Below are 16,312 nucleotides of genomic sequence, written 5' to 3'. Positions count from 1 at the left end.
TGTGTGCATGAAAAATAGTGCACTGTTTCTGCTGATAACCACATATAAGCTTTTGATTTGCTAGGCTGCTTCAATCAACAGGATTTATATTGGATTTTGAAATTGATCTTTCTATCCAAACTTACATCCTCCACAATGGCCCTTCAACAGTGGGATAACCATCAAATATTCTACCCTTTTGCGATAATTAAGAATTCTCATTAATTGTATTTTTGCAAGTTTAAAGCAAACCAGCGGCAGCGCAAAGCAGTCTTGATACCGCGAGACACTCGCGATGCTTATTAGCCTATCACAAAATTGATCTGCATACATCTACAATTAATTCCAAGGTCATAATTTGCCCCATGTGATTGTGTGCAATTGTACTTCGTCAAATCAGTTATTTCTCAAATCGTAATCACTGATCCCAACACTGACTGTTCATAAACACACAATTAACACTTTTCTTTTTTTTTCTGAGAATAAAAGAATTACGTCAATTATCTACATAGTTATTAAAATATTATTCCAAATGACCTCAAACATTTATCGTCATTATATTTTAATGGTAATGAGAAAAAATATGATTTATTATCAGAAAATAAAACATAACATATCGCATAGCGCACGTAACTAAATGACAGCTTTGCATAGCGTCGGGACTTAATCACGCAAAACTATATAAACAAATGCCCGAAATCTCAATTTCTCCATACCAACTGACAGATACAAATAAGATATAAGACTTCAGAGATCAATCTTGACCTGTAATATTATAAACCCACGTAAGTTCTATATGCCTTACAACTTTTCTTGAGATTCTTCTGAACCTTCAGATGAAATTAGTGTGTGTCTAGGTGAGCTCGGCACTGTACTTCTGTCCCTGCCTGCCATAGTCTATCTATTCCCTCCCTTTCCCTCGCTGTAAAATTATCGTGATCTTCATGCATGCATTGTCCATATCTAATTCTAAATGCCACTGCTAGTGATCATCACTTTCTGAAGCTTTAGCGATATTGTGACAATCTCGGTCCTTACTTAAGTGCTCCTCAGACTGTGTAAATGTTCCTGAGCTGCGAGATAAAGATTGACACTCATAATCAGTCCTCAGTCACACACCCGATCAGTCACTGCAGTTGAGAGACCATGATGCAGCTGTGTGAACATGCTCAGAACTTTGGTGGTTTTCACTCTTGCAGTGGTTTTCTCTGTGAGTGAAGATTTCTGAGAAGTAAGATAGTGTGTAATGCTCATGAACAGAGTTACTTTGTGCCTCACTTTCAGAAAGAGTTTCCAAAAAGCGAATCAAAGTCTGATGTTCTTGAACTGTAGCAAGTCTCACCTCATGATTTTCATTCAGTCCTTGAGCCCGCATAATCCTCAGTCTTTTAGACTTTCTGGTGTATTTAGAAAAACTTAACTGTTTTGTAGACATTTTTATCCATAAACAATGTGACATCAAAATGTAATGAGTAGGCACTGAAATCACAAAGCAAACTCAGTCAATTCCTTTTTCCTAGCAAAGAGTATAAATAAGAACTGCCGAAAAATGCAAAGCAAAGTCGTTAAGTTTTTAATACGTAAAGCAAATCAGTAAAACCATATGTTCAATCCAGATAAATTCAATATTAGTTTGTATTCATAAAGGTAAGTTTGTGGCACTTAATTCTTTCATTTACGTAACTACTGAAAATACATTTGTCACCGAGTTAAAAAAACTAACACCACCATCTGTTGGTTCTTTGCTGTGCTACATAACTGACATCGCTGTCTATTGGTTCTTTGGTGTACTATACTGTGATGATCATCTCACTGAGGTAAACATCTGATCTACTACGTTGAGCAAATCATTTTAGAAAAAAAAAAAAAAAAAAACTTTAAATTAGGTTTTTTTCCCCGTTGATCTGATTTAGATGAAATAAAGCGTATATGGCTTATATGTTGCCCTGAGCTACGTTCAAGTTAGCTGTGAATCCCCATAAAAATTTGTTTGGAAGTTAGTGTGTTCAAACAGACAAATAGATAAACATCATGACTTTAGATAAAAATTTAAATTAGTATATCTTTTTTCATGTTCTGATTTTGGTGAAATAGAGCCTATATGATGCCCCAAGCTGCACTCAAGTTACTTCTGAAACCCCATGAAAATTCGTGTAGTAGTTTTGGAGATTAGCATGTTCAAAGAGGCAAACATGATGGTTTACAGTTTTATTATTAGTGTTTGTATAGATCTTGAATAGATATTTGCTAGATTTCACCTGCATTTCAAACGAATTTTGCCCTGCAGTTTCATTTCCATGCAGCTCAATGTTTATTATGTCACATATCCTGAGCTACGTACCGTGCACTGATATAATTTTGTTGATACATTCAGTGACATATATGGGTAGTGTCTATGAAATGTGTTGCAAACACAGTTAGTAGTAAAAAAGTACTAAATTAAAATATCATAGTTTTACTATATGAACAGTGAAAATTTAGTAAGTGGTAAACTGTTTTCTGTCATCATTTTGTGGGATTTGTCAGTGAGAAAAAGTTTCATAGAGATTTAAAATTGTGTGTAAAGTTTGTTGTAGTGTACTTAGTGCTCTACAAAAAGACTTACACAATTAAAGCTTTCGGCCACTAAGGCCTTCGTCAACAATAGACACAGATATGCGTGCCCCCCCTCCCCACACACACACACACACACACACACACACATACACACACGCACTTGATTGCAGTCTCAGGCAACTGAAACCACAGAGTCTTTTTGTTGTGCCTATCTGCGACTCAGCATCTCCTCTATATGGTGAGTAGCAACTTTCCTTCTCATACCATTGTTACGTTCTATCCTGGATTTTCCGTTATTTGATTACTAAGTGCTCGCATTCTCATATACTGGATGAATAAAGTATGGATATTTGCGTTTTTGTGGGCTACACTTCTTTTACACCCCTATTCTCATCCCTTTGGTAGCTAGGTGATTCTTACCTCCACAACAATTTTGAGAAGGTAAGTGGTATGTGTATCAACTTTGGTTGAAATCGGTCGAGTGGTTTCGGAGAAGATGTGGAACATAGACATATATACATACATTTTTATAATGTGTATGGATACGTGTTTTTGCATGATCGTATTTTGATAAAGTGAAGTCTGTATTTTGTCCCAAGCTATGCTCAAGTTACCTGTGGAAACCCCATGAAAATTCATGTAGTAGTTTTGGAGATTAGCATGTTCAAACAGACAGATGTGGTGATTTTACAGTTTTGTTACTAATATTTTATTCATTTTTATGCACTTATTTCTACTGGAAAGCTTAGGTCTTCATGCCCTCTCTCACATCTAACTGGACATTCTTCATGTTGCAACATCGCCATATGTGTTGTACTGGAGAGGTATATAATGCTCATACTAATACTGAGAATAACAATAATAATACACACTAAGTTCAAGGTTCAATTCATGGTGGAAATCTTAGATCCTCTCAAAATGAAAGTGGGAGTAAGACAAGATAATTGACTTTACTTAATGACTTTTCAACTGTAGCCTTTAGAAAGCGATACGAGAATGGCTCAAACAGAATATGATCCTCGGAATTGATTAATCAATCACTTTAGGCTGAGTCAAGTATGTACAGAATGCCTAGCATTTGCAGAAGATTTAGCGGTCTTTATTCGCAACATTTCATCAGCCCAAATTCAGACAGAACTCTTGAAATAAGTTGCATAAAAAGTCTATTTCAGATATGTCTTGAAAAAACAGAATACATGACCAGCAACAAACAAGCACCAAAATTCAAGCTGACGACAAGTGGCAAAATTAAACATGTCCCACAATTTAAATATCTCAGTGAAAACATTCAAGAAAATGGAATCCTGTCCTTCTTTTTAACCTTCTCCAAACTGTTTCTCCCTCCTCCTGAGGAAGGATCTAATAGTGCCGAAAGCTAAGACTGTTTGATGTACTTTTATACGAGGGCGATTTGAAAAGTTCTCGGAACGGAATTAAAAAAAAAAAAGAAAACCTTACATCACTGAAACTTTTTTTTATTTTCAATGTAGTCTCCTTGTAGATTAATGACCTTGGACCAAAGATGTTTCAGTGCCTTGATCCCAGGCCTGCAAGATAGTTGTCAATTCTGGCTATCAATTCTTCGTTTGAAGTGAATCTTCGTCCACCAAGAAAAATTTTCAATTTGGGGAAGAGATGGACGTCTTGACGGAGCCATGTCAGGTGAATAACACGGGTGTGGCAGCAATTCATACCTTAGTTCATGTAATTTTGCCATGGCGACGGTGCATGTGTGTGAGTGCACATCAAGAGTCTTCCAGATAATTTTTTCATTCCTAATTCTTCAGTTAAAATGTGATGTACCCTTTCAGATGACATCTAACAAGCATGAGCGATTTCACGCACTTTCAGTCGGCGATCCTCCGTGACCATTTTGTGCACTTTTGCAATGATTTCTGGAGTAGTGACATATCTTGGCTGATCATTGCGCAGATCATCATCTGAGGTCTCCCGACCAAATTTAAATTCATTTGACCACACTTGGCAACAGTTGAATATGAAGGAGCAGAGTCTCCCAGTGTATTCTGAAAATTGGCATGAATGATGAATGTCCTTTGCTTTCATGTGGGAACAACAACAGAGCCATGTCACTGCCACAGCTCTCTTCCAAGGGCATTGATGTGGCACGTGTTTACAGGCAACAGTCCAATGAATATCACGTGAATAACTCGTTGCACTAGCACTGACCTCTCATGGTGATTCCGAGAACTATTCAAACCACCATTGTACACTGCTCAAACAAGAATTTGATCGAGTGTTCCATGTACATAGTCTGTGATTAAAATATATACTGTTACTCTTTATCATCCAATGTGTTTTAATAATGAGAACAAGCCTCCACAATACATTTGAAAACCATAGTGTAGTGGCAGTATTCCAATGTATCACACACCACTAAAGCAGTGGACAAGCAATGTCTCACTCTGCCGTCCAGTGAGTGTATACTCTTTGTGTACATTTCACCAGTTACCATGAGGTATCTGACCGAGGCAGAATGTGTTCAGGGAGTGACATTACTGCAGGAAGGTTGGACTATTCGTGCAGTGTCTACAGAGCTTAATGTGGCCTCATCTGTTGTTTGGAGGGTTTGAAAATGGTTTCGTGAAACTGGTACACACACGAGGAAGCAGGGAAAGGGAGAAAACAGAACATGTCAGCCAGAGACAACCAGTATTTGGTTAATTGTTCTCTCCGTCAGCATTGTGTGGCTGCCTGGGACCTACAAAATGATGTAGAGCAGCAACTGGTCGCACTTCGAGTGACCAAACAATACGCAACAAACTCTGAGAGGTCAGTTTAAGACCAAGAAGAGCTCATTACATGTCTCGATTACCTGTTTGACACATGAGAGATTGATTTTAATTTGCTGAGGAACATAGGCACTAGCAATGACGTCACTGGCACAATGAGTCGTTTACATACAAGTCCCGCTTTCATCTAACACTGTGCAATGGGCGTATACGTGTGTATCGTCATCGTGGTGAACATTATAATGATTGGGAGTCCAGGAAATGAGCAGATTTGGCTGACTCGGTCCTGATATGGGGTGGCACCACAGTTGATGGCTGATTGGACCATCAGATATTCGGAGGTCGACTTAATGCTCAGAGGTTCATCAACAAGATTGCTGGGTCACATTATTCCCATTGAAGTTGTAAATGAGGGAGAGCATCCAACAGCAGCCTCCACAGAAACGTTACAGAATGTTGTGATTCAAATATTATACTGGCCTGCTCTGCGACCTGACCTCAATCCTATTAAGCATTTATGGCATATGCTGGATAGACAACTTCGGGCACACCTCAGACTCTTGAACAAGTTTCAGAGATTCTTAATGAGAAATGGGGAAAAATTCCACAAGAAAATGTTCGGGGGCGCGTCAGGAGCAGGCCTCGAAGACGTGAAGCAGTAATACAGGCACATGGAGGACCTACCAGATAGTGAAATGTTTCTTTTTCTGCCTATTGTCACTTAAGTGAAGGAGTTTGCACTTCAGTTTATGGCATTGTGTCGAGTTTCTTGTCATAACACTAACATGTGATGAGAAGAGAACAGAGCATGTACTTTTCTGTTAAATAAAGGTGTCATTTTCCAGTACAAAAGTCTGTTTCACTCCAAACATTCCTGAAAAAAAAAATTGCAGGTGTTTAAAATGTTGTCCCCCAATTTTTTTGAGCAATGTGTTTGAGTTTATCAGAAATGTTAAAAATTTTACTTCCTGAACAAAACAAATAGTCAGCAATTCTGCCTCATCATTTTTTACTTCTGTTCTCTGATAATGGAATACTTTGCTGAATATTACAAGAGGGAGTCCATCAGTAGTCTCCTCCCCCCCTCCCCCCTTTCTCTCTCTCTCTCACTCACTCACTCACTCACTCACTCACTCACTCACTCTGCATGTTGGTATTCTGGTTCCTAGGGGTGTATTTATTGATTGTAATTTTTTTATTTCATGGTTGCTATTTGAGTTTACATATTGTCATTTGAAGATAGTGAGAGGAGCTGTGGACATTAGAAAATGGAGTGCCAAGTAGAGAAATCCGAACATTTCTGACATATTCTTCTGTTTGAGGTCAATAAAGGGGTGACAGCAGCAGAAGCAGCATGAAACATTTGCTCCATGTGCGGGTATAATGTCATTTCATTGGATAGAGCACAGCAAAAAAATGGTTTTCTCATTTTAAGGAGGATTGTTTTGACAGTAGTGACTTTCCACGTTCAGGAAGACCTTTGGGGTTTGATGAAGATCTTTTAAACGAATTAATCCACTGTGATCCACATCACTGTACTTAAGAAGTGGCAAGTGACAGCTGTGGTGAACTGTGGTCATTCCATAATTATGCAACAATTGCGTGTAGTGAGGAAGATTCAAAAATTGGGTGTATGAGTACTGCATGTCTATGTCAAGATCACAAAAATCAGCAGGTGGCCATATGTGCATCTCTACTTGTTCGTCATCAAGTGGCTCGTGAACAACACTGACCATTCCTGTCCTGTATAGTTACTGGTGATGAGAAATGACGTCTTTAGGAAAAGAAAGGAATGATTGAGTCCAAACAAAGCAGCAACTAGCCGTACCATGACATGCGTGCATCACAAAAGATAATGTTACACATCTGGTGGAACAGCGATTGTGTGGCATACTATGAATTGCTTGCCTGAGGTGTAGTCATCACTGCTGACATTTATTTCAACAACTGAAATGTCTCGAAGATGCAATCCAAGATCAGGAACACTGCAGGAAGTAATACTACTCCAGGATAACATCTGGCCGTATTCTGCTGGACTGACAAAAAACACTATACAGGAGTTGCCTTTGGAAGTCATTCCACACTCGCCTTACTCACCTGATCGTATGCCCTCAGATTTTCACCTTTTCTGCTCTCTATTGTACAACCTTGAAGGGACTTCATTTCTGGATGAAAATGTGTTCCGAACACGGCTCGACGAGTTCTTCACCGTAATACAAATTATTGTAGTCACGGAATCGATAAGTTACTCCAGGTTGGGCAGACTGTTGTAAATAGTGAAGGTGGATATGTTATTGAAGACTAAAGTCTGTTACATGTACCTGTTGTGTCTATGGAAAAACACTACAAAGTTATGCACTAACTCAGTACATTGCAGTTAGGATAAAGCCAGAGTTGGATGCAAAAGTAAATTGTGAGAATAAGTGACTCCAGGGGGAAATGAAAACTTTTTTTGTTCCAGTTATTGAATGTCATATCTCTAACTAATGAAAATCTACAGCTACATCTACATCTACATTTAGACTCCGCAAGCCACCCAATGGTGTGTGGCGGAGGGCATTTTACGTGCCACTGTCATTACCTCCCTTTCCTGTTCCAGTCGCGTATGGTTCGGGGGAAGAACAACTGCCGGAAAGCCTCCGTGCGCGCTCGAATCTCTCTAATTTTACATTTTTGATCTCCTCGGGAGGTATAAGTAGGGGGAAGCAATATATTCGATACCTCATCCTGAAACGCACCCTCTCGAAACCTGGACAGCAAGCTACACCGCGATGCAGATCGCCTCTCTTGCAGAGTCTGCCACTTGAGTTTGCTAAACATCTCCGTAACGCTATCACGGTTACCAAATAACCCTGTGACGAAACGTGCCGCTCTTCTTTGGATCTTCTCTATCTCCTCCGTCAACCTGGCCTGGTACGGATCCAACACTGATGAGCAATACTCAAGTATAGGTCGAACGAGTGTCTTGTAAGCCACCTTCTTTGTTGATGGACTACATTTTCTAAGGACTCTCCCAATGAATCTCAACCTGGTACCCGCCTTACCAACAATTAATTTTATGTGATCATTCCACTTCAAATCGTTCCACACACATACTCCCAGATATTTTACAGAAGTAACTGCTACCAGTGTTTGTTCCGCTATCATATAATCATACAATAAAGGATCCTTCTTTCTATGTATTCGCAATACATTACATTTGTCTATGTTAAGGGTCAGTTGCCACTCCCTGCACCAAGTGCCTATCCGCTGCAGATCTTCCTGCATTTCGCTGCAATTTTCTAATGCTGCAACTTCTCTGTATACTACAGCATCATCCGCGAAAAGCCGCACGGAACTTCCGACACTATCTACTAGGTGATTTATATATATTGTGAAAAGCAATGGTCCCATAACACTCCCCTGTGGCACGCCATAGGTTACTTTAACATCTGTAGACGTCTCTCCATTGAGAACAACATGCTATGTTCTGTTAGCTAAAAACATTTCAATCCAGCCACACAGCTGGTCTGATATTCCGTAGGTTCTTACTTTGTTTATCAGGCGACAGTGCGGAACTGCATCGAACGCCTTCCGGAAGTCAAGGAAAATAGCATCTACCTGGGAGCCTGTATCTAATATTTTCTGGGTCTCATGAACAAATAAAGCGAGTTGGGTCTCACACAATCGCTGTTTCCGGAATCCATGTTGATTCCTACAGAGTAGATTCCGGGTTTCCAGAAACGACACGATACGCGAGAAAAAGCATGTTCTAAAATTTTACAACAGATCGACGTCAGAGATATAGGTCTATAGGTTTGCCCATCTGCCTGACGACTCTCCTTGAAGACTGTGACTACCTGTGCTCTTTTCCAATCATTTGGAACCTTCCGTTCCTCTAGAGACTTGCTTTACACGGCTGTTAGAAGGGGGGCAAGTTCTTTCGCGTACTCTGTGTAGAATCGAATTGGTATCCCGTCAGGTCCAGTGGACTTTCCTCTGTTGAGTGATATGTAACCTATTTTCATGCAGTGTCACTCGGTACTGGATAAGGGGACAAAATTAGTTAATGAGCTGTGAAATAAAATGTGCATTTTAAATAAAAAGTAGCCTCATGCCGGAAAATTACCCTTTTTGTGGAAGCTATGGGCAGGTGACTGAGCCAGTGTTTTCCACCGTGTCGCAGCTGCAGCTGCTGGGTGGGTCCCGCAGCCCGCAGCCCCAGCAGCAGCAGCAGTCGGCCTCTGGCGGGTCACCGAAGCTGCAGGGCACGGCAGTGCAGCAGCAGGCACAGCAGGTGGTGGCAGGTGGGAAGGCAGTGGGGCTGACGGGCGTGAAGCTGGTGGGCGCCGTGAAGGCCCTGCAGCAGCCGGGCGCCGACCAGCAGACCATCCTCATCAAGCAGGGCTCGGCCGTCACCACGCAGCAGGTGTCCTCCCAGCAGCAGCAGGTGCTGCAGCAGCAGGCCAAGGTAAAGCTCGCAACCCTCACACTTGACTCGAACCCCGATTGTGCAATATTGTGATTTGTCTACCTCTCGCAGCATACTCAGTGTCACAATATTTCACGAGGAACTGCCGGACTTCACTGTACGCTTGCCAGCCAAATAAGGGACCGCTCGGAAATGTGACAAACTTCGACTACAGAAATGCAGAGCCTGTCAGATACCCTGTCAGTGTCGTAAGACATACATATACACTCCTGGAAATGGAAAAAAGAACACATTGACACCGGTGTGCCAACCCACCATACTTGCTCCGGACACTGCGAGAGGGCTGTACAAGCAATGATCACACGCACGGCACAGCGGACACACCAGGAACCGCGGTGTTGGCCGTCGAATGGCGCTAGCTGCGCAGCATTTGTGCACCGCCGCCGTCAGTGTCAGCCAGTTTGCCGTGGCATACGGAGCTCCATCGCAGTCTTTAACACTGGTAGCATGCCGCGACAGCGTGGACGTGAACCGTATGTGCAGTTGACGGACTTTGAGCGAGGGCGTATATTGGGCATGCGGGAGGCCGGGTGGACGTACTGCCAAATTGCTCAACACGTGGGGCGTGAGGTCTCCACAGTACATCGATGTTGTCGCCAGTGCTCGGCGGAAGGTGCACGTGCCCGTCGACCTGGGACCGGACCGCAGCGACGCACGGATGCACGCCAAGACCGTAGGATCCTACGCAGTGCCGTAGGGGACCGCACCGCCACTTCCCAGCAAATTAGGGACACTGTTGCTCCTGGGGTATCGGCGAGGACCATTCGCAACCGTCTCCATGAAGCTGGGCTACGGGCCCGCACACCGTTAGGCCGTCTTCCACTCACGCCCCAACATCGTGCAGCCCGCCTCCAGTGGTGTCGCGACAGGCGTGAATGGAGGGACGAATGGAGATGTGTCGTCTTCAGCGATGAGAGTCGCTTCTGCCTTGGTGCCAATGATGGTCGTATGCGTGTTTGGCGCCGTGCAGGTGAGCGCCACAATCGGGACTGCATACGACCGAGGCACACAGGGCCAACACCCGGCATCATGGTGTGGGGAGCGATCTCCTACACTGGCCGTACACCACTGGTGATCGTCGAGGGGACACTGAATAGTGCACGGTACATCCAAACCGTCATCGAACCCATCGTTCTACCATTCCTAGACCGGCAAGGGAACTTGCTGTTCCAACAGGACAATGCACGTCCGCATGTATCCCGTGCCACCCAACGTGCTCTAGAAGGTGTAAGTCAACTACCCTGGCCAGCAAGATCTCCGGATCTGTCCCCCATTGAGCATGTTTGGGACTGGATGAAGCGTCGTCTCACGCGGTCTGCACGTCCAGCACGAACGCTGGTCCAACTGAGGCGCCAGGTGGAAATGGCATGGCAAGCCGTTCCACAGGACTACATCTAGCATCTCTACGATCGTCTCCATGGGAGAATAGCAGCCTGCATTGCTGCGAAAGGTGGATATACACTGTACTAGTGCCGACATTGTGCATGCTCTGTTGCCTGTGTCTATGTGCTTGTGGTTCTGTCAGTGTGATCATGTGATGTATCTGACCCCAGGAATTTGTGAATAAAGTTTCCCCTTCCTGGGACAATGAATTCACGGTGTTCTTATTTCAATTTCCAGGAGTGTATCAGACAGTGTGTACTGCCAAAGATCGTAGTTGAGGCCACCGACAGCACACCAGACTGCAGCAGCCTAACAGTTTGGGAGTCCCAGAACATTGCCTGAAGGAATTACGTGGAACGGATTACGACCGTACCGAGGTTGTGGTGCAGATGTCCAACTTCTGGGACTGCATCATTAAGGAATCAATTGTGTCTCGAGTAAGGGAACCGATGATGAATTGTACATCCGAAGTAAGACTGGGACATTGCTACTGGAATGATTGAGAAGAGAAATGAGATACCAGACAACGAACTGACTTTGGGGACAGGTGGAGGAACAACAGAGGTGCTGTTAGCATGCTCACCTGGGCACTAATCTAGGACAGAACACTTCGTCATCAGGAGACGGGGAGACGTGGGGTAGCGATGCTGGGCACTGACAGCCGATGGAATGTCCCATCAGAGGGATAAGGAGATGCGAGCATGGCACCAGTCCTCCATCAATCAGTTCATCTGCACACCTCACGATGGCAATGTGGTCATTTGCCAAAATATTTTATCTGTTGGGCACTGACTTTCAGCAGTTCAGCCACGAACTATTTCAGTGTACAATATTACCTGGAGGCGACTTTAATCTACCGAGTATAGACTGGGACATCTATGGATTCACTATAGGTGGTGCAATCAGACGGTCTTGTGAAGTAACTTTGAACGAGTTTTCTGTAAACTGCCTCAAATGACTAGTTAAGGCTACCCTTGCGAAATGGAAGTACTTTAGACCTTATAACTACAAACAGACTGACCATATTGTAAGTGTAGAGATATGTAGTAGGGATCATAATGTCATTGTAGTCAGCTTGGTTATTAAAAAAGGCTAGGAGAGTGTTTGTGCTAGAAAAAGCAGATAAGCAGTTAGTAGTATCTCACTTCAACAGTGAATGAACATCATTTAGTAGAGGAATTACGGGCAAAGTTTAAACTGATTGTAAATCTCACTCTGGAGAAGTATGCACTGAATGGATTATGGACAGAAAAGACTCACTGTGGTTTAATAACAAAATTTGGACAATGCTGAGGAATCAGACCTTATCACACTCTCGAGCCAAAAAAGACTGTGGAAATGTTGACACGGAAAAGTTAGTAGAAATTTCTACATCTGCAAAGAGATCGATATGTGAAGCACACAACAGCTTTCATCATCATACTTTAGCAAAAGATCTTGCTGAGAACCTGAGAAAACTGTGATCCTTCTTAAAATCACTAAGTGAGTTGAAGGTTCCTATCCAGTCATTCTTCAACTGGTTTGTTGCTTGTAGGTTTGATCAATACGTGTTATTGGTGATACTTTGTGAACTTAAATGGGAATCCCTGGAGGGAAGACAGCATTTTTTTCTTGAAATACTGATGAGAAAGTTTAGGGAACAAGCACTTGCAAGACCATATTGAGGCCTGTGGAGTATGTATGCAAATGCATGAAAATGCACTAGTTGTTAAATCAAAAATCTCGAATTGTCAACCCAACAGTGCCCAATAACTGTCGTGAAGGTTGCCAAAGAACTTGACTTGGTAAATATAGTACGCTTCAAGGCATCACACCAATTTTCCAGAGTGGCAACAGGATTCATGATTTGGGAGTATGCTGTAAAAGCTCTGAAGTCTGCAGGCTTGTACGGGATATATATTGGGGACATTGCAGACACTGACAATTTCAAAATATGCAGACATCAAGAGCCATCCAGAAACGATAACTACAAAATAACAAACAATTGCTGATGACCAGATTAGGACTGGTGACTTGCAGCATGCCGTCCAGTGACACTAACCATTATGCCACACTCCGTGCACCAGAGCTCGTGGCGTATTCTGAAGTTCACTTTTCAGTTACTGCTGTAATTTAATTTCACTGTTCATGATCTGTGTACTTGACAAGACACCTTACTGTGTGTGTGGCAGAGGGTACTTTAGATACTGCTTTCCTTTCTGTCTTTCCCTGTTCCATCTACAAATGGTGTTTGGGAAGAATAACTTGTCTTCTGTAAAACTATTTTTTTCATAATAATTGCATACACCATAGTAGTTGCTGAAACATAAAGTGTTCTGTGAATAAGAATTTGCAAGATACAGACTATGAAGAACATATTTTGTTTATTACGTAATTGTTGAGGGAATTACCGTATGAAGAAAAATGAATGTAATGGCCTTTGCAGATGATGTAACATTAATTGCTGGAAACCTGGATGACGTGTAAATACTGGCAAGAAAGCTATTTTAAAAAGTCAAGGAAGTTGGTTTGGAGATAAGTGATGAGAAAACATAATTTATGTTGCTAGGAAGAAATTACAAGACGTAAAGGTGAGTAATCATACAAATTCAAGACCATGGTTGGAGTAAACTACATAAATGGTGAGAAGCAAGAAATAGAATTGAGGATAAAAGTGGCATCATATTCACTCAATAAAACACTGTTAACCAGAATCTTATCAAAAGAACGAAAACAAGGATGTATAAAACCATAATCAGATCTGCATTACTATATGGGAAAGAAATATGTAAAATAAATAAATATACAAAGAGAAAGATAAATGTTTACAAAAATTAAATCCTTCAGAAGATCTTTGGACAAATTTGTGAGGGAGGAGAATGGCGAAGAAGAAAAAATGTTGCAGATTCCAAAACATGGAGGCTGAAATGGGCTGGTCGTGCCTATAGAGGATCAAGATTGAGGGAAATGTCGGAGAAGAAACTCAAACGACGAAGGCCTTTAGGTAGACTGAAAATAAGATGGAGAGACCAGGTGGCCAAGGATCTTCAGATACTTGGAGCAAGGGAAGATGGCAAGAATACAATGTTGTGGAGGGGGCTACTTGGTGAGACTAAACACTGATTGTGGTTTGTGGGGCCAGGAGAGTGAGATAAGTGTTGTCTAAAGGGAAATTGCAGGAAGGAAAAGAAAAAAAAAAAATAGTATTTAATTTAGTAGTTATAGCAGAGCAAGTGAAGATGCTCCACTTCATTGTGTTTCAAGTTGTGTTGTCTGTAACAGCAAAATTACTAACACCTTTATTTCTTACTTCAATAACATTTAGTGCTTTAAGTGCAAAAGTTTCAAACTCTTTTCCTTGATCTCAGGCGATAGCACAGCTGCAGCAGCAGTTACAGCAGCAACAACAGCTGAAGCAGCAGCAGCAACAACTAAAGCAGCAGTTGCAGCAACAGCAGCAGCTGAAGCAGCAGCAAACTACGATTGCCACTGTCGGTGGGACGGTTGTGAGTGCGGCCCAGCAGAGATTAGTCACATCCGTGTCGGTCCTCGGGAGCGGCCAGCCGCAGACTGCACGGGTCGTCACCAGGGGTACGTTGGGGCCATATATATGTGCAGCACACATAAGAGCCTGCTCATGTTGCCATCTTCTTTAATCAGTATCAGGCATATAATTTGCTGACATACATTGGTAATCCCAAAGCTAAGGTCTCCTACATTTTCCATTTATTTTCTATAAATTTACTTCATTTTAAAGTGATTGTTTATCTATTGTTCTACTCTTGGCCATGTCGGTCAATACATTTCCATAGACGCTGCTAAGTTTTTATAAGTCCACATCATGTCAGCTCACCACCACATCCTTTGGGAAGCACTGAACCTTATCTTTCACTAACCTGTTGAAGATGAATCGCCCTCTGGCCAAAGGTGTTTTCAATTTAGGGAATAGGTGGTAGGCATTGGGTGCCTAGTCCAGACTGTCAGTTTGGTGGGTGGTGATCTATTCAAAAGTTTGCAATGGAGCAATGGTTTGATGGGCAATTTGTGGGGAAGTGCTGGCCTGGAGAATGCTTATGCCTGTACTTGGCATTCCTCTTCTCCTGCCCGAGTTATTTTAGTGTTTCACGGTGCCTGTCAGCGATTACACTGGGCATGAAGTCAACCACCAATACCCCCTTTCAGTCCCAAAACACGGTTGCCATGATTTTTCCAGCACACTGTGTTTATTTGAATTTTTGTAACATGAACGAAGGTGAATGTCACCACTTACATCATTGTTGTTTGGGCACTGGTCTTGGGTCTAAAGAGGAATGCCCAGGTTTTGTTATTCATGACAGTTAAGCCAAAAAGTTGTACTTTTCATTTGCATAGTGCAGAAGAAATTTGCAAGAAGAATGAAGTCAACGGTGTTTTTGATCTTCCATCGGTATTCGTGGTACCCATACGCAACTTTTCTGTTAAACCTCAAGAGCCAAAATGCAGGGGATCATCCAGTGTGATTCACCGATCTATGTGCACGGTTTGCTCAACTTTTGTGACTGTCTTGTAAGAAATAGATGGTCTTCCACTACTTTGTTCGTTGTGAATCGGTGTCCCAGCGAGGAGTGCATGTGTTTGTTTTGGAGTTGGGGAAGCACTGATCACAACAGTGTGACCAACAGGCACAGGAACAGTTTCTCTGCATCCCCAGCGTTTTAGAGACCTTCCTTTTGGGATTACCATCATACATCATTTCCATACATTTTCTGAGCACCATACTGTGCATCTAGCATATTTCGTGGCATAAAATCTGACTTCCGTACATCCTCAGTGCAGTAATATGAGCAGTGTAAATAAGTGTTGTACACAAATTTTCAATTTGATGGTGCGTGACTATGATAGCCAAAGAAATATAATATGCACCTCAATGTCTTATAAATTTATATGTTGTTTAACAAGTTTGCTGTTACCTTTTAAATGAAAATGTGTTACAAACTTTTTGACTTATTCCACATCTATGAGGACAATCTAACTTAGAATGTGTGGAAGAAACATTGGTTACGTCTTTTCTTGCATTTTGTTGTATGAGAAGCTCTACATTCTCAAGAATCTCTTCATTACGGGTGTATGAAACAACAAGTATATGTGATGCAATCTGATCTCAGACCTAATTTCTTGAATAACATCATCCTCATGAACACCATATAGCTTCATG

General features: G+C 42.1%; 1 protein-coding gene across 1 annotated transcript in view; it reads left to right on the top strand.

Moving 5' to 3' along the window:
- LOC126210087 (nuclear factor related to kappa-B-binding protein) overlaps positions 1-16,312 on the top strand; it is a 211,228-nt gene that overhangs the window by 143,655 nt on the left and 51,261 nt on the right. Inside the window, exons 17-18 of the mRNA XM_049939213.1 lie at positions 9,451-9,735; positions 14,487-14,709. Coding sequence (XP_049795170.1) covers positions 9,451-9,735; positions 14,487-14,709 — 508 coding nt within the window. The remainder of the gene's footprint in view (positions 1-9,450; positions 9,736-14,486; positions 14,710-16,312) is intronic.

The sequence above is a fragment of the Schistocerca nitens genome, chromosome 10, assembly GCF_023898315.1.
Source record: "Schistocerca nitens isolate TAMUIC-IGC-003100 chromosome 10, iqSchNite1.1, whole genome shotgun sequence".
Taxonomy (NCBI): Eukaryota; Metazoa; Arthropoda; class Insecta; order Orthoptera; family Acrididae; genus Schistocerca; species Schistocerca nitens.
This window is presented reverse-complemented; position numbering and strand designations above follow the sequence as displayed.